Consider the following 23,269-nt stretch of genomic DNA (forward strand, 5'->3'; position numbering starts at 1 on the left):
CATATTCTGATATTTTTTTAAAATTTAAAATATTATTATATTTATAAAAACCATCTCTTAAATTACAAAAAAGAACTTCAAATTCATAAAAATCCTAAGTCTTAACCCTAACATACCGTCTTCGCCCTTTCCGATCATGACCACTGCCGTCAACTTAGTACCTAACATCCTCCTAGTCATATGTCATTGTAGTTGTCTCCGATTGACCGTCAGAATCGTGTGTGATTGTGATTTTTATCTTAGGGTTCACGGGGTACAAAGCGTTAATTGACTGTCGATTGGTTGCGATTTCACAGGGGTATTTATCGTCGGGGGTGGTTGAGTTCGGATGGAGCTTCATTGACGGCAAAGGGCGGCAGCCGGAGTGAGTTTAGAAGTTGAAATGAAGGTTTTTAATGTTTTGGGGCTATTTTAAATTTTTTGTGTGTTTATTTAATAAATATATAATTTTAATTTTTAATTTTAAATAATTTTTTTAAAATTATCAGAATGTGACACGTGTAACTTAATGTAAAAAATTGGAGGAATTTACAACCCGAGCACCTAAAGTGGTCTGTAACATCACCATGTATTCCCACGAGATTAAGCAAACGCACGGTTAGCAGCCACGAATTCGGCGCGAAAACAAAGTAAAGAAAAAACCGAACATAACGGTATTATTGAACAATGTCAGATTCTCAATAACCCATTATTCATTTCCATACAACACACATGATTCACCACTCTTTTCTCTCCGTTACTCTAATTTCCCCCAGAAGTTAATTACATTCACATTGTATTGCATTGCGGTTTCTTTTTCAGGAAACTCGGGGGGAATCTTAATTATCTTTTTTGGGAACTTAATGTTCTTGCAATCAAATAAACTCGTTGGCAACTTGGGTTGTTTCCTTCTTTTTGATCTTTTAACTTTGAGCTGATATCGAATTAAGAGGCAAAAAGTTTTGGTTAGGAACTGGATTTGTTTTCGAGCCATGCTCCGATTTTCGGAGTTAGATCTAAGGCCTGCTTCAAGGAAGAAACTAATCATGCATTGGTAGGATTCAGATTGAGAGTTTAACAATGGTAACCCGATCTTCGGATAGTACTCAATTTTTCCCCTATTCGTATTCCTTTTATGTGTATAAAAGAGATGATGAAATGTTAAGATTCGAACTTTAGACTCCGTGCACATTGTGGTTGTATGGATGCATATTGTAATTAGTCTTACAAGCTGATAAAAGTTCATGCTTTGTTATTGCGTGTACATATGAAATGAAAAAAAAATCTTTGCATAATGTTAATGATTGTTTTGATACTTTTGATTGCAGGCAACTGTAAATATCACTGTAGGTTCTCACGTTTGGGCTGAAGACCCTGATGTATCTTGGATAGATGGGGTGGTTTCGAAAATTACCGGAAAAGATGCCGAGATTAACACCTGTAATGGAAAAAAGGTATGTTTTATTTCCCATACGAACCAACTTCTCTTACCCGGATTTGGGATGGGTGTAATGTATTCGACTATATGTCCGACTTGGGTACTTCCATTGTTTTCTGAGTTTTTTTTTATATATATTTGGAAGATCATGCTCTTGTAACCATGTTCAAATATGTGTTTGAAGAAAATTGAAGAGTCTAAACAGGGTTAAGTGTTATGTAAAATGTTTTTTACTTGGGTGTTCCTCATTCTGAGATGACTATTGTCATGTTGGAAGCTGGTATCGAAATTATCGAAAATATATCCTAAAGACATGGAAGCTTCTCCTGGTGGAGTTGATGACATGACAAAGCTATCTTATCTACATGAACCTGGAGTTTTGCAGAATCTGAGAATTAGATATGAACTCAATGAAATTTATGTAAGCTTTCTCTTTATGTAATCACAGCTGTTAGTTTTGCTTTTTCGGGTTCTTTTATATTAATATTTGGCATACTGGTGATGGCAGACATATACAGGAAATATATTAATTGCTATTAACCCTTTCCAAAAATTGGCACACATCTATGGTTCTCACATGATGGAACAATACAAGGGAGCCCCATTTGGGGAACTAAGTCCTCATGTTTTCGCGGTTGCTGATGTTGCATACAGGTTATTTTTGTTCTTTTTTACTTTATGCATTTTTTTGGTAATCGATGAACAAGTTTTGAAGAATTATATAACTTCAATCAGGGCAATGGTCAATGAAGGAAAAAGCAATTCAATTCTGGTTAGTGGTGAAAGTGGAGCAGGTAAAACCGAGACCACAAAGATGCTTATGCGATACCTTGCCTTTCTAGGTGGCCGAGTTGCCACCGAAGGACGGACAGTTGAACAACAAGTTCTTGAAGTATGATCGATAACTTTAACTCGTGTTACCTTCCATCAAACATAGGTCTCCCTGATTTCTTGCATGATAACTGATAAGAGCATTATTCTATCTGAATGCAGTCTAATCCAGTTCTTGAAGCATTTGGCAATGCTAAAACTGTTCGAAATAACAACTCCAGGTAAGACTCTCCTTTATAGAGAATAACTCCAAGGAAGGATATTCAGTTGCTTCGTTGTATCCAACTGATGATTAATAGCATTTAATATTCATTATATAGAACAATATATGGTTTGAAACTGATCTTTCCTAATACTAATTCTGATGCAGTCGTTTCGGTAAATTTGTTGAGATCCAATTTGATAAGCATGGAAGAATATCGGGAGCTGCCATCAGAACTTACCTTCTAGAGAGGTCCCGTGTTTGCCAAGTTTCCGACCCTGAGCGCAACTACCACTGTTTTATCTTCTTTGTGCTGCACCGCAGGAGGTATTTTCTGGCTTCTTGTGAGATTATCTGACTACTGATGAATATTAGCTATTTTATTTTTTCCCTTGGGGCTTAAGTTACGATCGTTAGCAGGAAGTTGAGAAGTACAAGTTGGGAAGTCCCAAAAACTATCACTATCTTAACCAGTCAAAGTGCTTTGAACTGGTCGGTGTAAGTGATGCCCAAGATTATCTTGCGACACGGAGGGCTATGGATATTGTCGGGATTAGTGACAAGGAGCAGGTATAAATCTTCAAGCTGCAAGTATTCATCTTCTTTTTGATAAAAACAAGGAATGACAGTCCTTTTTCTTTCTCAGGAAGCCATTTTCAGAGTTGTTGCTGCAATTCTTCATCTTGGAAACATTGTTTTCACTAAAGGAAAGGAAGCTGATTCATCAGTTCCAAAAGATGACCAGGCTAAGTTCCATCTGCAAACAACAGCAGAGCTTCTCATGTATGTTCTTTTACTTCATGTCACAAGTTCATATTTTATGTCATCGTCACTTTCATATTCGTTTAATTATTGAGTTTCACTTCATTTCAGGTGTGATGCTAAGGCCTTAGAAGATGCATTGTGTAAGCGTGTTATGGTCACGCCCGAGGAGGTTATAAAGAGAAGTCTCAATCCTCAAAGTGCTACAATTAGCAGGGATGGCTTGGCTAAACAGTTTATTCACGATTGTTTGACTGGTGAGAAGCTTCAATATGAGATAATCTCACATGATAAGGCAAAGCAGAACAATTTACGATGCTGAGATAATGCTAAGTTGCGTCTCCTTGTATGCAGGCTGGTGGATAAAATTAATAATTCAATAGGACAAGATCCAAACTCAAAATTTTTAATAGGAGTCCTTGACATCTATGGTTTTGAAAGCTTTAAGTCTAACAGGTATGCTCATTGGTTGTGGCCTTTATAAATAGATGGACTATTGTATTTAAGATGTTGCAGAAAACTACCTTTTAAATCAGTTAAGAAGAATTGTGACTTCATTTCATGGTATCTCACCGTGCAGCTTTGAGCAGTTTTGTATTAACTTCACAAATGAGAAGTTGCAACAGCATTTCAATCAGGTAGGGTCTTAAAATGATGTTGCCCATTTGATCTATTTTTCAATCAGCAACTATAAATTAAGTGTTTCTGGTTTATATTCTTCAGCATGTGTTTAAGATGGAGCAAGAAGAGTACACAAAAGAGAAGATCAATTGGAGCTATATCGAGTTTGTTGATAATCAGGATGTCCTAGACCTTATTGAAAAGGTTAATCCCCTAAACATAATACATGTTGACCATTACTCATTTTCATTTCTATTGTTCTTAATTATTTTACTTAAATATATATATATATATATATATTCCTTCTTATGTTGGCAGAAACCTGGTGGAATTGTTGCTCTTCTAGATGAAGCTTGGTATAATATTGTTCTTTCATGTATTTGCTTCAAAATTTTGCTACTTCTTCTCAAAGAAATTTATCTTTAATTCATTACATAACTTCTGTTTAAGCTGCTAGTTGATGAAAAGTATAATTACCGTCTTGTTAATTACACTTTATTTATCTTTCAGTATGTTCCCAAAATCAACTCATGAAACTTTTGCAAACAAGCTTTATCAGACGTTTAAGAACCACAAGAGATTCATTAAGCCGAAATTGTCTCGCACTGATTTCATCATTGCTCATTATGCTGGAGACGTATGTTCCATTAGCAAAGTGTTTATGGGTAAATAGCTGGAGCTGGTATGTCACATATGATTTCTAACAAAATTCCTTTTCAGGTCCTATACCAATCTGAACAATTTCTGGACAAAAACAAGGATTATGTGGTTCCTGAACATCAAGACTTGTTGAGTGCTTCCAAATGTTCGTTTGTAGCGGGCCTTTTCCCTCCACTTCCAGAAGAAACATCAAAATCATCCAAGTTTTCCTCAATCGGTTCTCGTTTTAAGGTAGTTTTGCTCTATGTTTGTCTTCATGATTTTGGTCGAGTCCCTTTCTATCAACTGAAATCATCTTTTACACTGCCTCATATAACTTTTTATATACTGTAAGAACTTGTGCATTAACACTTTCTTGATAAATGATGCTGTAGCTACAACTACAATCTTTAATGGACACATTAAATTCTACGGAACCTCACTATATCCGATGTGTAAAGCCGAACAACCAACTTAAACCTGCTATATTTGAGAATGTCAATGTCATGCAACAACTTCGCTGCGGCGTGAGTGCAGATTTCTTATTTTATGATTCGATTAGAACTGGTTTGTAAAAACTATCTTTTCTTGTTGCTTAGATGTTTTCCTTTTAACTAGAAGTTGGTCTTGTAGGGTGTTCTAGAGGCAATCAGAATCAGTATGGCCGGATATCCAACTCGAAGACCTTTCTTTGAATTCATTAACCGATTTGGGCTTCTTTTTCCGGAGGCTTTGGAAGGAAAGTAAGTGATCTCTTCTTGTTTAAAATCAAGATTAACAGTAATGAAAGTGATGTAATTCTGTTTGACAGTGGATGTTGGAGTTAAGACTTTACTGCTGCACTCTGCTGATTACAATTAAAAACTAATGTCAATGCTCTTAACATTGGTTTTATCTGTAAGCAGCTACGATGAAAAGGTTGTGTGCCAAAAGATTTTGGACAAGGCCGGACTTCAAGGATATCAGGTAATACAACAATTTTAATGCAACCACTGGAACTGTTCTAACATTTGGCATATGTCCTTTAGCATCTTCCCTATATGCTTTAGGAACCGAAAATTGTTACATTGGTACTTTGTATTTGTAATATTGTAGTAAGGAAGAAACACTAATTGACCTCAAAATGGTTTTTGCAGATAGGCATAACAAAGGTCTTTCTAAGAGCTGGTCAGATGGCAGAACTGGATGCAAAGAGGGCAGAAGTACTCAATTCTGCTGCCAAAATCATACAGCGGCGCATTTGTACTCATATATCTCATAAAAGATTCCTTGCAATACGAAAGGCTTCAGTTAATCTTCAGGCTATATGTAGAGGTGAGTGTCAAAAAGAAATCTACTGGAATAAGCTCGGTCTTTTAGTGTATGTGTTGGTAGCTTTCAATAGTATCTTGTTGTTTATTTCGAGCTACTCTTAGGGTAACGGGGAAGAACAATAGAGGAACTGATACATCTAGCATGTTAATCAACTGCCTTACATATAAATCTGTAGGAAGATTGGCTTGCAGAGTTTATTGTAACAAGAGAAGTCAGGCTGCAGCTTTGAAAATTCAGAAGAACACAAGAAAGTACCAATCTAGACAAGCGTATAAGAAACTCCATGTATCTGCCCTTGTCTTACAGACAGGAATAAGGGTAATGGCTGCTCGTAAGGAACTCAGATCCAGGAAGTTAAATAAAGCTGCAACATTGGTCCAGGTTATATTCTAAATCACATTAGCTTGCTTGAAAATTTTGCCTCTTGTCTACCATTTCAGATTAGTCCTTGTTTAATTTGGATAAATAAAACATTGCAGGCTCAATGGCGCTGTTGTAGAGCTGTCAATATTATAAGAAGCTCATAAGAGGATGTATAGTGACACAAACCAGGTGGAGGGGAAGAGTTGCTAGACGAGAGCTTAGAAAGCTCAAAATGGTCCGTGTTTGATATCTTTTTTTATATTCTTACGAAATTTGTTTCTTTCAAATAATCCATCTTATCTGGTAGGTTTTGAATCTTTTTGTGTTCACTATGTCCATCAACTGATGTTTCGTATTGCTGTATTAGAATGATGTTATAGAAGTAACATCCTTAACCAACTGATCTGGTTTTGTGCAGTAAGATTATGGGACTTGCAATTCATTTCTTTCTATTAATGCTCTTCGTTTTGCCATGGGTTTATGTAGGCTGCAAGGGAAACAGGTGCACTAAAAGAAGCTAAGGATAAGCTTGAAAAGAACGTGGAGGAACTTACATGGCGTTTACAGCTCGAGAAACGTTTAAGGGTAATGGTTTAAGTCTGCAGATTGATAATATTTGGTCAAAACTACTAAAACAATAAACATGACAGTTCTACTGGAAGTTGTTTGGTTGTGGTCTATGCAACAATGTGTCTTGAAACATATTCAGTGTCAACATTCTTGAATTACATTTTCTTTTAAGTGTTTTGGAATCTTCTGAGAGTCTATTTGTATTCTGTGCTTCTTTTTTTATACATGTTCATGGAAAGTCTTGAAACCATGTATGCAGACTGATTTAGAAGAAGCAAAAGCTCAGGAGGTAGCAAAACTGCAAAGCCAGTTGCAAGAAATGCAGAAAACAATCGATGAAACCAATGAATTGCTTGAAAAAGAACGGGAGTCTGCAAAGAAAGCCGTCGAAGAAGTGCCCCCTGTTGTTCAAGAGAGAGAAGTTTTAGTTGAAGATACAAAGCAAATTGAATCTTTAACAGAAGAATTGGAGACCCTAAAGGTAGAAAGGTCTACTTATCAGTTGGTACTTAATTTCTTTTAATGGATCAAGTAATAGAACATAAATTTTTTTCTCTAAGACAGATTTTATATACTTGAAAAATAAGAGCTTATAATCTTGACATTGTTGTTATTTCCAACAGGCCACATTGGACTCAGAAAAAAAGAGAGCAGATGATGCAGAAGAAAAATACAATGAACTAAAACAGTCAAGTGAAGAAAGTGCTAAAAAAATGGAAGAAACAGAAAAAAATTTTAAACAACTCCAAGATACATTGAGAGGGTAGTGTATGAAAATAATTTGCCTTATGAGTTTACTACAAATGCTCAATTTGTTTTTTGCCAAGAACATAAAATGCATGAGTTTTGTACTGTTAATATTCTTGCTCACTTCCTTATATCAACCACATTAAAATCTTCCTGACATGGTTACTCGAAATCAGGTTAGAAGAGAAGCTGGCTAATATAGAATCGGAGAATAAAGTACTACGGCAACAGGCTGTATCTATGACTCCCAATAAATTCTTCTCTGGACGTTCGAGATCGATTTTGCAGGTATCTAGAATAATGAACTTCTGAATTTTTCCATTTTAACTTCTATTGTTTCAAAGAGCTATGGAAATTTACCTGCTGTCCGATGATTGGCAGAGAGGTTCTGAAAGTGGGCATTTAGAACCAAGGGTACCCATTGTGAGTAAACACTGCTATAACCTTGCACTATGATCACCATGAAAAGGAGTTAAAAATGAAATAAAAAACCCATATATGGTGATCTTTGTTGTAATGCATATTTGAACAGGATCTTCACAGCAGCTCTATTAACAGTAGAGAGCCAGGTGAAGTGGAGGAGAAACCACAAAAATTTCTAAATGAGAAACAACAGGAAAACCAGGAGTTGCTCATTCGATGTATTGCACAACATTTAGGCTTTGCAGGGAACAGGCCTATTGCAGCTTGTATCATATATAAATGTCTTTTGCAATGGAGATCATTTGAAGTTGAGCGAACTAGTGTCTTCGATCGGATCATTCAGACTATAGGCAATGCTATTGAGGTTGAAATATCAAGCTTTATACATTAACCCTTTCTAAAAGATATTTTCAGAAACTTCAGATTCTTGAGCTTATTGTTGACATTTGAATTTCAGACACCAGATAACAATGAGGTCTTGGCCTATTGGTTATCCAATGCCTCCACGCTTCTCTTGCTACTCCAGCGCACGTTGAAAGCTAGCGGTGCTGTTGGAATGACTCCACAACGACGTCGATCATCATCAGCTACTTTGTTTGGGAGAATGACGCAGGTAAAAGCTTTCTCGCTAATGCCAAGTCACGATGTTCACAAAATTTCATTTCTGCAACTAATCCACGTGTTCTTGTTATTTCTTGAAGAGTTTCCGTGGAGCTCCACAAGGCGTCAATCTCGCCTTGATTAATGGTACTGTCACCAGTGGGGTGGACACTTTACGGCAAGTTGAAGCCAAGTACCCAGCCTTGCTTTTTAAGCAACAGCTTACAGCATATGTGGAGAAGATATATGGGATGATCAGAGATAATCTGAAGAAAGAAATTTCACCATTGCTTGGATTGTGCATCCAGGTAATATATCAGAATTAGGTTAAGTGAAGGCAATCAGCTGAAGAAATAAACCATAACTACTTTTATGACTAATATGGATATAATGATATAGGCACCAAGAACATCCAGAGCAAGCTTAGTCAAGGGAGCATCCAGATCAGTTGCTAACACTGCAGGCCAGCAGGCTTTAATTGCTCACTGGCAAGGGATTGTGAAGAGCCTTGAAAAATTCTTGAATATATTGAAAGAAAATCATGTTAGTTTAACCCTCCCCCCTACTCATATCTATAGTTGTCTTCTGCATAAACCTTACTTTCAAATTCCAAGCTGAGCTTCGGTATGCCCGGTCTTTTGAGTATTCATATATTGTTTGATCCCCTTTACAGGTACCTCCCTTCTTAGTCCGTAAGGTGTTTACACAGATATTCTCGTTCATCAATGTTCAACTATTCAACAGGTTAGCACTCATACTACTATTTAATACTTTATATTTAGTTTGTTTTGCTGTATGATTTTTCTTTTTCATATGGCTTATCAATTCACTGTCCCTCTGCAGCCTTTTGTTGAGGAGAGAATGCTGTTCGTTCAGTAATGGCGAATATGTAAAAGCTGGATTAGCTGAACTTGAACACTGGTGTTACGAGGCAACCGATGAGGTACCTTTAACTGCCTCCCCATTCGCTTTCTGGTTCTAAGATACGTACTTGCATAAATTGATAGATATATAAACGCAGTATGCAGGTTTAGCTTGGGATGCGCTTAAGCATATTCGGCAGGCCATTGGTTTTCTAGTATGTTCCCATTCTTATAACACTTTCAATCCATTTTTCCATTTATTGTTATGACAGTAAAAGAAATGGTGCACTGATATCCTCATTATCTGTTTCTGATTTAGGTAATACATCAAAAGTCTAAGAAAACACTGGACGAAATAAGCCACGATCTTTGTCCGGTAAGTAATAAAAATGTAACATATAATTAGATACCATTATCTTACCTTTTAAATCTTCTCTGAATCTCAATCCTCAAACAAGTGCATTTTCCACCTGCAGGTCCTTAGTATACAGCAGCTGTATCGTATTAGTACAATGTACTGGGATGACAAATATGGCACACATAGTGTGTCACCGGATGTAAGTTTCAAGAGATGCAGTTTCTCAAGCCAGATTAAAGAGATATCATGTACTTTAATAACGATTTAGCTCGTTTATCGCTATCTAGGTAATAGCCAATATGAGAGTATTGATGACAGAAGATTCAAACAATGCAGTTAGTAATTCCTTCCTGCTGGATGATGATTCAAGGTTAGCATTTACTTTCCGCTATACGACAATCTTTTTCGATCCTATTCCATTGTTTCTTTCCATTTGAGATGATGAAAATATTACCTGGAAATGATCTGAATTCTGAACCTGTTCCTAAACTGACTTCCCACAACTTTGATCATTTTGCAGCATACCATTTTCAGTTGATGACCTATCAAAGTCAATGGAACAAATAGACATCGCAGACATCGAACCACCGCCACTCATTCGTGAGAACATAGGCTTTAGTTTCTTACTGCCACGTTCGGATTAATCCAACCGGGATATCTTCTCCGTATCTCTTCATCTCTTCTTCCAAGTTCCGGCATTGTTAACTGAGAATGATTCTTAAGGCGTTGGATAATCTTTCTTTAACATCAGAAATATTTGTCAGAAACTTTCCTTTCCACATAATAGGTCATTGATTCAAAGCATAGCATAGTTGTCTTAAATTTCGAGTTTTGTTGTACCATTACCTCCATCCATTTTGTCAATGGAAAATAATTAAAGCAGATAACCATTTCTGGATCGAGAGGATTAACAGACCGGTTGTCCTTTCTAAATATTTTAAATTCTCATATAATTTAGATATTTATTTTGTATTTTTTAAATATAATTTATTTTTGTCTTTAAAATTTTATAAATACGCAGTCAATATATTAAAATGAGATGACCAACCCAAAAGACATGCATGCCTAATTTAACCAAGCAAGATACCCTTCAAACAAAATGTAACTTTATCTTGTTTGGCTAGAGAGGAAGAGATTATTCCTTACATGGCTTCATTAAAGATTTTTTCTTTGAAATAATCATAAAAGGATTTGATAGGAGGAGGTAGGTCGAATTTTTAACCACGGCGATCTAATCTAATATGTTCATTTATAAATCTAATCCGATTCAATTTTAAATTAAATATTAATTTATTTATGTCAAATTTGACTCTAAAAATTAGAATGTTGAAAAATTTAAGGATGAATTTTGAATAAGAGACATAGTTTGGGATAAGATTAAAACATTCAAAAGTTTATGGACTAATTTTGAATGAGAGACAAAATTTATAGATGAAATTAAAATTTTCAAAAGTTTAAGAACCAATTTATAATAAGATCATACTTTGAGGACTTATGGTGAAATTAACTCAAATTTTGTCCATTTTTAACAAAATTGAGTTAAAAAAATGTTACGTATTTAGTCACTTAACTATTACTTTGGTTTTGTTTGGTCACTTAATTATTTTTTTAAATCATCACTAATGTTATGTTTTTGTTTCATTTTGGTTACCTACCTTTAAAAAATTAATAGTGATGTTGATTTGTCACTATAAGATAATATCACATCATTAATAAAAAAATAAAAAAAATCACATTAACATTTTTGTTAATTTTTTAATGGAGTGAGTGGACTGACCAAAATAGAATCAAAGTTATAGTTGGATGACTAAATACGTATTTTACTCAAAAAAGTTTAGTGCGATTAAAATTTCCAAAAAGGGCTTATAATCCAACCAGGTAACGGCGTCGTTTTGCTTTTCTTCTCTGGCGCTGCTGGTTCAAGCTTTGCTGCAGATTTCTGAGATTAGATTTTATCATATAATTACTGCACTGGAAAAGAAAACCCGCTGGAATTCAAGATGGAAACTTTCAATAATTCCAAACCAATTTTGCTTTTTCTTTTATTACCATGTTTGCTTCTCTACAGTTTGATTGCATTCAATTCCTCTTCTGTTGAAGCTGCTATGCATACTAACAACTGGGCAGTTTTAGTTTGCACCTCCCGTTTCTGGTAATAAAAACCTCACTTTGTATACTTTGTTCTATATTTCCCTGATTTCTTTCATTTCATTGAATTTTAGGATCAAATGAAATATATCCATGTTTTTTTTGGGATAATTAAGATAACCCATTCCCCCCCCCCCAATTTTTTTTGTATTGATTGGATTTCTAGCTACATTTATTTGAACCAAATCTGAATTTGAGAGAATATAGGTGCTCTCTTAGATGCTATTTTGATATGTAATTCATTTGAGCGTTTGAACTCTGTGCCTCTGTTTTATTACTCAGATTCACCCCTCAAACTAGTGGTAATAGCAGCTTTCCATTGTTATTGTCTAGCAGCTTTCTCCTTTTTGTTTGTGCTGGGGAGGTATTCCCCATATGATGATTTCCAAAATGTTTGAGGGTTAATGTAGATTTTGGTGAATGCTTTTCTGCTTCTGGTTCATCAATAGAAATGCAAATGCAAGTTCCATATGTGGTAATGGCAGTGGTCTGGTCTTGCTCCTGTATAAAATTTATTGTTCCCTTGCTCTCTTTTTTGTTATAACAGAGAAGGTTAATTTCCCTTTTCTCATTGCACTTGGTCAGCTAAAGCATAAAAGTGTTAATTTTGCAAATTTTGGTCAATTTCCCTTTTCTCATTGCACTTGGTCAGCTAAAGCATAGAAGTGTTAATTTTGCTAATTTTGGTCAATTTCCCTTTTCTCCTTTTTTGTTTGTCCTAAAATTGTTGGTTGAATTAATTTTTGTGATTGTTTCTCGTTCAGGTTTAACTATCGTCATATGGCCAACACCTTATCCTTGTACAGGTAACCAATCAGTTGTTTATTTTTCTTTCCTGCTATAATTCAAACTTTTTTGGTTAAATTTTTCCTTGACATGGATTTTCAGGACAGTTAAGCGGCTAGGAATACCTGATGAGAGGATAATACTCATGCTTGCAGATGACATGGCCTGCAACACTAGAAACAAGTATCCTGCTCAAGTTTTCAACAACGAGAACCATAGACTTAACCTTTATGGAGATAATGTTGAGGTTAGATCTTTCTAACCAATTATTAATTGGGCTTTATTTGTGCATGCATATGTGGGGTGGGGAGGCGGGGGTTCATCGGGGATAGTAGTTTGGTCTAGCCTAATGTTGACATGCATGGTACCAGACTTTGATTATCTTAGGTTTCCATTCTTTGTATTGTTGCATATTGTGCTTGAAGTGTTCTTTTAGTTATTTTTCTGTTCTTTTGATCAACCCTAATTTATCCAAATTGCCATCACTCAGGTAGATTATCGAGGTTATGAAGTAACAGTGGAAAACTTTTTGCGTGTTTTAACTGGACGTCATGAGACTGCTGTTCCAAGATCAAAGCGACTCTTGAGTGATGAAGGGAGTCACATTCTTCTTTATATGACTGGGCATGGAGGAGATGAATTTTTAAAGTTTCAAGACTCAGAGGAACTACAGAGTCATGATTTAGCTGATGCTGTGAAGCAGATGAAAGAAAAGCACAGGTTAGAAAATTGTACCTGGGTCTTATGCAATAAAATTTCCAAGGCACTCTTTTCCTCCTTCCAATGTTCGTTAAGTCTTTGTTGCTTGACGGATATGAAAGGGGTTTTTAATGAGGCCTTCCTTATTATAAAAAAAAATGATTTAGCTGATGCTGTGAAACAAATGAAAGAAAAGCACAGATCATGAAGAAATATACCTGTCCCAATTTCCTTGTAGTTCTTGGAAAAATCTCACATAACATAGAATTTTGAAGTATAGGGTAGATAACTAGCAGAATTTGCCTTTTCTTGTGAGGACTATCTTTTTTCAGTTACTGTTGGTGTCATGGACTCGAAACTGTGTCTGGGCTTGTTTCATGTTTCGCTTTATATGCACCTTGCTGATGGTCTATAGTTGTAACTTCTATATAAAAATGGACTCGTGTGGTTGATGATGCTGCAAATTCAGATTTAAGGAGTTGTTGATAATGGTGGACACTTGTCAAGCAGCCACTCTCTTCAATCAGGTTTCATCTGCACCAAAATAGAGCTTTACTTCTCCAAATATTACATTATTCAGTTTTTAGCCATAAATGCATTCATTTCTCATAGGAATGTTGCTCTTCAATCATCTGTTTATGTACAAAATGCGTATATATGGCAAAAGTTTCAATTTTCTTCTAACTCTAAATAGATTCATTGCACTATTTAATATTGATATGTTATTGGTGTGGATTCATTACTGTCATTTTGCACCATGGAATCACATTATAACCCTTCTCCCGATCAACACATTTCTCATACATCTGCCTCTTTTTACATCTTTCGAAAATTTGTGAGCAGTCTGTCTAATCTATTCAAATTATTGCTCGGGAAGCATTCCTCTTCAGTTGTTTCATCAGTTTTCACTGATATTCTTGTTTTGGTGCAATTCTGAACTATTTTTGTTTACTTACAGATGAGACATTTTGAAACTTCTATGTTTGTAGGCAATATAATGTGCTTTATCTGATAGCTGATCTGATGAAAAATTGATGATCTTTGCTCTCTATTTTGCAGCTTCAGTCCCCTGGTGTTTTGGCTATCGGAAGTAGCATGAAAGGAGAGAACTCGTACTCACATCACTTGGATTCTGATGTAAGTGATTAAAGGAAATTGTTTTATCATTTTAGCACTCTTTAAATTGCTGTCCCAGAAGGAGGGAAAATGCCATGTATTTATGAATATATTACCCAAGTGGTATAGGGTTTTGGTAGGTTGGCTTCCTGGTTACACAAACTTGTTATTGTTCTTATTCAATTCTTCATTTAGCGCAGGTTGGTGTATCTGTTGTTGATCGCTTCACCTATTATACCCTTGCTTTCTTTGAGAGGCTAAATATATACGACAATGCCTCATTGAGCAGGTACATCAGCTTTATAATAATAATAGTGTAGCCATATTTGTTCTTGCACTGAAGTGTCTTAAAATCGTTAATGAGCTTTTCTTGTCAGATTATTTAAAAAAAAAAAAACTGATTGAAGTTTTTAATTCTCATCCATTTAAGTTGGCATATCTTTTGACATTTTTACCGCTTCCTTGAAGCATTTTCATCTCTAAAAAGTGAACTCTGATTTTCTGGTTATTTGCAGTCTTTTAGTTCTTACAATCCAAGTTTGTTGATGTCTACTGCCTACTACCGCAAAGATCTATACAAACGGAATTTGGAGGAGGTATTGAGGTCCCAAATCTGTTTCTAATATTCTTTCCTCTATACGGCTTTCAATGATTGTTCTCTGTACTTCTCTAATATTTTTGTGATGCTTTAAGGCTAAGTGCCTGTAACTGTTAATGAGCTTCTCATTATCAGCTAAATGCTCGGGTTGGCAAATCTAGCGTTGCACCATGAGGAGTGCAAAATTTCAAACTTCCTCCTATCAAATCTGTATCTTTTACTGCCTTTATTATTGTTGGTACTGTTTTCAATGTTATTATGATGAACTGCTATGCATAATACCAAACATCTAACCATTGTATAACCAAGTTGATTTCTCTCTAGGTACCTGTAACAAACTTCTTTGGGTCGGTGATGGAAACGATACATACCGATGCAGCCTACAAAGCCCTTTCAAGGATAAATTCTGGCAGGTTTGAAGCCCAAACATCTTTGGATCAGTCAGTGCACCACATCGAGAAAAGAATGCCGATGAAAGTAAATGATCAAGAAGAAACTCACAACATAATCCCTGAGGTGATTGTTTCCACCCTTCCCTTGTGCAATTATCTACTTGCTTTAATCTCTATGTAACTTGTACCTTACGGCAGGGAAACAAGCAACTATTGCAGGGTGAAGAAGGTGCTTCAAAATGTCCATGGAGTACTTTCTGGAACAAGTTTCGAAAGGGAGAAAATGTGGATACATTGGTGAACTATGGCTTGGTAGCAATGATTCCTTTGTTGGTGATTTCGACATGGCTGGTTCAGTGATTTCTCTTATTACACTTTCCAACAAAAGGACTGTATTTGCTAGCTTTGGTATGTTTTTTCTTTTTGACAACTACAATCCATGCTAAGCAGAAATGCTTCCTTTCTTGGTGGATTCAACATGGCTGGTTCATTCATCTCGAGTCGTCGTTACAAACAAAAGGATGATTCTCTGAGTTGTATTTGGTATAAAATATATGAATTTGAACCCTTTATTTCGGTACATGCATGATTCAAACCCGACATAAAAGCACGACAGCATGAAGAACAATCAACTTGTAGTTTTTTTGAAATAAGCAAGAACCGAAAATATACTTTGCAAAATGGTAAGTACGAGCAGGAGAGTGGCTGCAGCAATGGAAGTGAGAACCCAATCCCAGGGGGTGTTGAAATATGTCTGCCTCAGTTTCACCTTCCATAGGTTCTGTCGTTGTCTGCAATGCTTGTTCACCTTGTTGAATATGTTGGACTAATAGAATCTTCCGGTGGATAGATAAACATAATTGTTGATCTTGTTAATCATGCTGGCGACATCTTCGTTGCTACCCAGCCGATTGTCGATTACCCTGCAGTCGCAGAGCAAAGCAACATCGGCGGGGTAGTTGATGAGGCAGTCTATGAATCTAGCATAATCCATAACGATGCTCCCTGACTTATCTTTGAATTGTTCGTAAGCAATGAGGTTCCGCATCATTCTCTCTGTATCGTGGTCAACTATCAAGGTTGGAATATACAGCGTTCCATGTTTGAACTGGATGTCAAAACAATAAGTTTTCCTCACCTGGCCGGAACTTGATTCCTCGTTCTGACAGCTCTGTCGCTGAACTTATGGAATCACATTCTCCATACCCTAAACGTGTATGGTGGCTACGTTTTTCCTCGGGGACGGGATGCTTCTGATCCTCCTGCTCTAATGTAATGAGATGAAACGTTTGCAGATAGCCTGAGCGAAACTGGATCCAATTATCGTGCACCAAGCCGAGAAGATGCTCAGTATTTCGGATAAAGTCATCAATCTCTCTTTTTATACAGCATACGTAATCGTAAATCTGTTACTGAGAAGAAATTAAGAGCCTCTCTTGCAAAAGTATCCCCGCCCAGCCCGGTCATATCAGCGAACTTTTCCAATAGACACAAAGGAAGTTGATTTTCAAGCAGTAACAAATCTAGAGCCACAAAAGATAGATTCAAATTCTGCTTGAACAGGGAATCGTTTGATTCTCTCAGTTGAGGATCCATGAATTTGCTAATGAGTTGAACAACAAACAATCCGTCGACGACCATAATCGCCCCGAACTCTGCAGAGCTCATAGCGGAATCATCGTGTTCGGCATAGCAATTGCGAACTTCTTGTTCTATGGACATATAGGCCACGATGTAGTTTTCCAAGCCACCAGAGCATCGTTGGAGAAGGCTACTTAAATAACCAACTTTGTGCGTTTCCATTGCCTTCAAATGATCTTTTCCGTGGTGGTACGGTCCTATGGAGATGATCTGCTGTTCGAAGGCTCCTTCATTTACCGGACGCAGCTCACGAGGTGCCCTGAAAATGAACGACGACGTCGAAGACATTGTCTTCACCTTCGACTCCGTCGAAACTTCGCCCAGCTTTGAGTACAGAATCTCCCTAACAGAAGGTTCAGTATCCCTTCCTACCATTTGCTTAACAAGCGTAAGTCTAGGTGGCATAAATGATCCGAGTTGAAATCGGAGGGTGAAGGATTGGGCTATTTATGGTTAAGAACAACAGATAAGAAAAACACTGCTGAAGTAAATGAAGCAGACTCCTTTGTACAGCTGTAAACAAGTTAAGTTGAGCTCGAGTATTGTTTAACTTGACTTGACTAGAAAAGTCTAAAATTGAGCTCGACTCGAAAGTTCGCAATTTTAAGCTCAACTCGAAATTAAAAATTGAAGCTCGACTTGATCTCAAAAAAACTTGAACTCGATACATTCTCATACTTAACTTGATTGAAACATAAACTCGAGCTCCGTTCACTCGAGTTCAAACCTGAACCTTAAGTATATGAAAATTTTATATTGTATTTTTTATAAATAAAAATAACATATAAATGTTAATATTATTAATAATTTAATTTAAAATTTTAAAAAATAATATATTAATTTTTTCATTTTGCTCGCGAGCTTTTCGTATCTGGTATCAAGTAATTCATTTGACTTGTTAAGAACTCGAGTCAAATTCAAGTTCAAGCTCGAGTCAAGTCCATTCAATCTGAATGTTGATCGAACTTTGACCGAATTAAACTCGAGTATCTCGTGATTAATCTTGTCTCATTTACAGCCCTATTAATCTCTCAGGTAATATTCGCTCTATATCGAGGTCGACTACCATTGTTGGAACATACAGTATTCCATATTCCAACTTGATGTTTACATGTCCTCGTCTTATATCCCAAAGAACCTGATTCCTCCATCCAAAAGCTGCATTGCCGAGATTATGAAACAGCATTCTGGCCGTCGTATGCGGCGGGGCTTTACTTTACAGCTTAAATACTCCATAATTTGCTTCACGGAATAGATGATGCATGCCCACTTGCGTCTAATACAGTGGTGGTCGATTAATCCAAATTATCCAATTATGATGCACTATGCCTAGTACATGTTCTTTATTCGGACAATGTATCACTTACTTTCAAAACATGTCGATAGAATAAGTTAAGTTCGACTCATCGACCGTCCACGATTTTTTTTTTATTTAAGTTGAAAGTCATAATCTGTTAAAAACATTGTCTTTAGATTTTTTGTAGAGGAAGAATGTTGAGGAAATTATAAATAAGGAGAAGAAAAAGGAGGAGAAGCCCCTTTCACTCATAGTTTGAGGGATTTATAGTAGTTATCATTATAGTTATTCGTAGACTGACAAGTTAAATGAATTTAATAGTCAGATTCAAATCTTAAGATTTCGCAGCAATAGATTGTTTAGACTTGTGAAATTTTTTATCTAAAGGTCTTATTCACATATTCGGAAGCCAATAGAATATTATATACAGATGTATAAAAAACCAGGCATCAAAAAAAAAAATACAAATAACCATATATAAAAGACTAATGAAATAAATTGCATCAAAAATCCGAAAACAACTATAACCATAATACCCTTTACCAAAAGGGTGAATCGCTTCTTGTAAACTGAAAATGGGCTGAGCCTAAAATCTCAGGTTTGAACATACAGTAGATATTTGGACTTGGGTTTGAAACCTTAACCGACACAAATGGCAACTGAATCAGGCATGAACTTGAACCAGATCAGGCCATCGTGTTTCTTTTCATTTTAAAGAAAAAAACATCTCCTGAATTACAATTAACTCTTTCAGCTTTAAACTGCAAAAAGGTGACCATCGACCAAAGTTTCAAGGCAAGAACAAGGGGATTCCTGGGGAAAGAAGAAGAAGAAGAAGCGATTGAAGAAGACAATGATTCGATATAAAGAGGTACAATCTGCCACCAACATTCTTACACTTTGTTGTTTAACAATTACTTCTTTTTTTAATAACATGTTGACTACCCAGTTTATGGATTTAGGAAAAAGAAGCAAAGAAGGAAGCTTTTAGAAAGTATCTGGAGTCCAGTGGTGTTCTTGATGCTCTCACCAAAGGTTTTGTTACTTTGTTTTTGAAATATAGTCTTCATTGCTTGATCTGGGTTTTCTTTTCTTTAATTCATTTCATTACCTGCAGTTTTGGTTGCATTGTATGAACAGAATGAGAAGCCTTCCTCAGCCCTTGAGTAAGTTTCTCAATTCAATCTTCCAAATTGAACTTCTGTTTCTCTTTGTTTAAGCTATATAATTCAGATCTAGACACGGAAAATTTAAAGTTGTCCATTTTAGATATTCTTTTTGTAATTTTTATTGATAAATTTTATAAGTTCACAAATTTACGAGTTCATCCTCTAGCGTTGAATCCTATATCCGTCTTCGAATCTAGGGTCGGATTTCGAATCTCAATATCTGCAATTCCTAGAAAATTTCTTGTTTTGAACCATTTGTTCATATGGGATTATTATTATGATGATGATGATAGGTTTGTGCAACAAAAATTAGGAGGTCCAACTGCATCTGAATATGAAAAACTACAAGCTGAGATATCAGATTTGCAGACAAAGTATAATGAGCTTTTGGCCAAGCATCAGCATACATGCAAAGAGGTAAGGACTATGGACATAGTTTTGATTTATTTGGAAAAGGTAGCATTTTGCACTATATGATGCATTTCATTCTCAGGCACTCTGCGTATATGATTTTTTTCATACACTGATATGTCCGAATGAGCGTTGACGGTTTGGTGCCGATCATCGGACTTTCGTAATGTTTTCCATTTTCAGTTTAATTTTGATCCGAATCAAGTTCTTTACTGCAAGTTGTCTGAGATGTTTTCATGGTGGGGAAGTTACAGGAACTCAAGAATCCGGACTCTTCGCCGTCGTCTGCGAAAGAGACGGTGGATGGAGAGCCTTTGAAGGATGAGGTCTGAGCTTAAGAACCAGTTCTTCATGGTGTTGTGCGCTTTACATGTTATAGTATATGTACAAAGTTTAACCACTTATTGACTATATAATCCATTTCTTTTGTTATTGTGGATAAAATATTTGTACATTTCCACTTAAAAATTATCACTAAATACATTTCAGTTATAATTAAAATTATTAATTATAACTTTCTAAAGTAGATATGTGCGCAATATGATATTCTCAATTATAAATGAAATTATTATTATTTACATAATTTTTTTTAGTCAGAATAACATTTTAACTTAAAATCTATCGTAAATTAATTTTAAATTAATGATCAAAACTGTAACATCCTCAATATCGGGCTAGTGACTTAAAGGTGAATTTTGAAAGTATTGTGTTCAATTTCGAAATAAGTTAAAAAATTTAGAATTTTAATTGGAGAATTTTGAAGTTGGATTTAATAGTAAAGTTTGAAAGTAATAAGGGTATTATGGTCTTTTCTAAGAGAAGATTTTTATTTCTCTTTTAAGGGATATAAAATGTGGGAAATGAGTTTCCAGAGTTTTCTTCTTCTTCTTTCTTCTTCACGCATGGAAGGCAAGAGCTAAGGTGAGAATTTTTATTAGTTAATTATTATTTGAATTCTAAGTTGGTTTTGATTCTTTGGAAAGTAAGAAAGCTTAAGGAAGTCTAAAGATAAGTAAAAACTCAAAGATGAAGATGTTAGAAGAGATTAAAGAATATGGGGTTTTAAGTGAAATTTTGAATAAGAAGGTTTAAACGAATTTGGAGGATGAATTTGACTTGTCATCTATAAGAATAAGAAGTTAGAAGTGTTATAATTAAGTTTAGATAACATGGAAACTTTAGTATGATTATTGATTTCCATAAGAAAGATGGAATTTTGAGGTTAAAGATGAGATAAATGAATATTAATGAGTTTAAGTATGTATATGTAAGTTAGGAATATGAAAGGGGATGAAAGATGAAGCGTTTGAATTGAATCAAGAGGATTTTCGAGCTCAAAAATGATTTCTGGGCTAGGGGGAATCGGTACCCATTCAAAGGGGTACCGATACCCTCTCAAACGGGCAGAATTCCAGAATGTCATGAGGGTATCGATACCCCCAGTAGGGTATCGATACCCCCCTAAAGGAAAATGGAAATGTTGATTTCTTAAAGTCGTTTAAGCTATTAGTATCAAGTTATAAGGTTAGATTTTGATAGATTGCCTTAAATTGTATATTTGTGTAGATACCGAGCATAAATCAGTTCCGGAACATTTGGAAAATAAGATCGATCAAGGGAAATATGAGAGAGCGGTATTAACTTAGTGAGGCCCATGTGAGTGCATCTTATTTTATAGGATTATAAGGAAATTGGACTTGTGATAAGTCTATTTCTGATAATTATTTTATTATGCATGAAGTGTTGATTATAAGTAGGCGAATGACATGAAATGTATGTATGATTGATTATATGAGCTGATATGTTCTTGTATGTGTTATAATTTATGTAAGTATAAAGAATAAGTTATATGATAAGATCTACGTAATATATAGAATGGAAAATATATGTTATGAAGAGTTATAAGAGAACCTACATAAATCATATGATAAAGGGAGTATAGGATTATGAAATAAAATATGTAAAAATAAAAGAATATGATGAAAGTGAATCCACGAGAAACGAAAGAAACTAATAAGATTGAGTTATAGAATGAAATGAGAATAATGTATCAATTAGGAAACTTGAATAGAGTGATATGAGAAAATTATAGGAGTTATATGAAATTGAATTAAGTAAATTGATTAATTTGTATATAAAAGAAATAATAGAAGTAATATATATGTTTATCAGTATAATATAGGTGTAATATAAGTGCATACTAAGAAATAAAGAATAAGATAGATGATGCGATGTAAATTATATTATGAATTAGTGATATATGAATGAGATATAAATATGTAATAAAACTTATGTGTATGATAAATATGAACATATGAGAAGAAGATATAAGATAAATGACTTGTGATAGGAACTATATGACCATAAATTATGTAAAAAGGAATAATTTAAGTGATATGTATCTATGAATATTTGGATATGTATATAAGCGATGTGATATATGAGGTCATATGAAATATTATATTATATGACTATGTGAGTATATGAAAAAGAATATAAGTACATGTGAATTATATAGAAATGATTTATGTAAACATGTTTGGTATGTATTACATGTATGTGAATATAAGAGAATAGAACATAAACCATATGAAAAGATATAAGTCCTATGATACTACCTATGTGAATATATAAGAAAGTATAGGAGTTATATGTATTACATGATATGTGTGATTTCACAAGAAATGACATGAGCTATGTGATTACATGATTATAAGAGATCATACATGCGATAATATATAAGTAATATGAATGTGTGAATATGAAATGAAATAAATGATAATGCCCATGTTATGTGTCATGAAAGCTAGGGGTATAGTTGGCATGCCAAGAGTCGAGGGTCTACGCGGTCCTTCGGGACATATATGTATTCTTTGGAACATGTATGGGGTCTGTTGAGACACCTATGTGATCCTTGGCATATGTATATGGTTCTTAAGGAATGATATGTGGTCCTTATGGACATTATTATATGGCACTACGGTGCAATTCTACGTGGCACTACGGTGCAATTCTACGTGGCACTACGGTGCAATTCTACGCGGCACTTCGGTGCATTTATACGAGCTGTGGTGACAACATTTGTGCACAACCTCAATGCACTCAAATATCTTTAGTTCTCACTAGTGTATCATGGGCTAATAAAAAAATAATAACAAATACAATATATATATATATATATATATATATGATGGATATGTTTGTGATTATACGAAATGCGTTATATGAATTGTATGATGTTATGGGTGTTTCTAGGTGAAATGCTATATGTTTTATATGATATGCAGAAATGATAAATACAA

At 35.1% G+C, this 23,269-nt stretch overlaps 4 protein-coding genes across 4 annotated transcripts; 3 read left to right on the plus strand and 1 right to left on the minus strand.

Moving 5' to 3' along the window:
• The first annotated feature begins 1,716 nt into the window (after positions 1 to 1,716).
• Positions 1,717 to 10,492, plus strand: LOC120208876 (myosin-9-like). The gene is given in 39 exon segments (XM_039208011.1): positions 1,717 to 1,838; positions 1,926 to 2,071; positions 2,153 to 2,309; positions 2,411 to 2,469; positions 2,619 to 2,746; positions 2,749 to 2,777; positions 2,871 to 3,020; positions 3,097 to 3,233; positions 3,324 to 3,439; positions 3,442 to 3,469; positions 3,567 to 3,668; positions 3,793 to 3,850; positions 3,936 to 4,037; positions 4,152 to 4,189; positions 4,344 to 4,470; positions 4,554 to 4,724; positions 4,868 to 4,999; positions 5,106 to 5,215; positions 5,378 to 5,438; positions 5,609 to 5,786; positions 5,962 to 6,167; positions 6,266 to 6,290; positions 6,293 to 6,384; positions 6,636 to 6,734; positions 6,979 to 7,200; positions 7,343 to 7,482; positions 7,643 to 7,754; positions 7,848 to 7,889; positions 7,999 to 8,253; positions 8,347 to 8,502; positions 8,591 to 8,797; positions 8,889 to 9,032; positions 9,163 to 9,233; positions 9,333 to 9,432; positions 9,511 to 9,567; positions 9,672 to 9,728; positions 9,829 to 9,909; positions 9,998 to 10,080; positions 10,231 to 10,492. Coding segments are annotated over 39 exon segments (4,410 nt in total). The 5' UTR covers positions 1,717 to 1,730; the 3' UTR covers positions 10,355 to 10,492.
• Positions 10,493 to 11,579: 1,087 nt separating this feature from the next.
• LOC120208880 (putative GPI-anchor transamidase) lies at positions 11,580 to 16,029 on the plus strand. The gene is made up of 11 exons (XM_039208014.1): positions 11,580 to 11,862; positions 12,623 to 12,664; positions 12,747 to 12,891; positions 13,135 to 13,364; positions 13,813 to 13,870; positions 14,403 to 14,480; positions 14,660 to 14,748; position 14,803; positions 14,975 to 15,055; positions 15,382 to 15,573; positions 15,669 to 16,029. The coding sequence occupies exons 1-11, from the start codon at positions 11,711 to 11,713 to the stop codon at positions 15,807 to 15,809; spliced, it is 1,209 nt and encodes a 402-aa protein (XP_039063945.1). The 5' UTR covers positions 11,580 to 11,710; the 3' UTR covers positions 15,810 to 16,029.
• Positions 16,030 to 16,055: 26 nt separating this feature from the next.
• LOC120208856 (UPF0481 protein At3g47200-like) lies at positions 16,056 to 17,465 on the minus strand. Its single transcript, XM_039208001.1, has 2 exons — positions 16,863 to 17,465; positions 16,056 to 16,626 (listed from the first exon to the last, which is right to left on the minus strand). Exons 1-2 carry the CDS (start codon positions 17,463 to 17,465, stop codon positions 16,276 to 16,278), a joined length of 954 nt encoding a protein of 317 aa, XP_039063932.1. The 3' UTR covers positions 16,056 to 16,275.
• Positions 17,466 to 19,120: 1,655 nt separating this feature from the next.
• On the plus strand, positions 19,121 to 20,349 carry LOC120208878 (c-Myc-binding protein homolog). The gene is made up of 5 exons (XM_039208012.1): positions 19,121 to 19,258; positions 19,350 to 19,422; positions 19,505 to 19,553; positions 19,850 to 19,973; positions 20,216 to 20,349. Exons 1-5 carry the CDS (start codon positions 19,241 to 19,243, stop codon positions 20,297 to 20,299), a joined length of 348 nt encoding a protein of 115 aa, XP_039063943.1. The 5' UTR covers positions 19,121 to 19,240; the 3' UTR covers positions 20,300 to 20,349.
• Positions 20,350 to 23,269: the final 2,920 nt, after the last annotated feature.

Source organism: Hibiscus syriacus, unplaced genomic scaffold, assembly GCF_006381635.1.
Source record: "Hibiscus syriacus cultivar Baekdansim isolate YM2019G1 unplaced genomic scaffold, ASM638163v2 tig00017792_pilon, whole genome shotgun sequence".
Classification (NCBI taxonomy): Eukaryota; Viridiplantae; Streptophyta; class Magnoliopsida; order Malvales; family Malvaceae; genus Hibiscus; species Hibiscus syriacus.

Coding starts and splice junctions, on each gene's coding strand:
- LOC120208880 (XM_039208014.1), top strand. CDS start 11,711: ATGGAAACTTTCAATAATTCCAAACCAATTTTGCTTTTTCTTTTATTA. Junction 14,481..14,659: donor CACATCACTTGGATTCTGAT/GTAAGTGATTAA, acceptor CATTTAGCGCAG/GTTGGTGTATCTGTTGTTGA. Junction 15,574..15,668: donor CTCACAACATAATCCCTGAG/GTGATTGTTTCC, acceptor CAACTATTGCAG/GGTGAAGAAGGTGCTTCAAA.
- LOC120208856 (XM_039208001.1), bottom strand. CDS start 17,465: ATGGTAGGAAGGGATACTGAACCTTCTGTTAGGGAGATTCTGTACTCA. Junction 16,627..16,862: donor AGGCTCTTAATTTCTTCTCA/GTAACAGATTTA, acceptor CCATAAGTTCAG/CGACAGAGCTGTCAGAACGA.
- LOC120208878 (XM_039208012.1), top strand. Junction 19,423..19,504: donor TCTTGATGCTCTCACCAAAG/GTTTTGTTACTT, acceptor CATTACCTGCAG/TTTTGGTTGCATTGTATGAA. Junction 19,554..19,849: donor AAGCCTTCCTCAGCCCTTGA/GTAAGTTTCTCA, acceptor TGATGATGATAG/GTTTGTGCAACAAAAATTAG.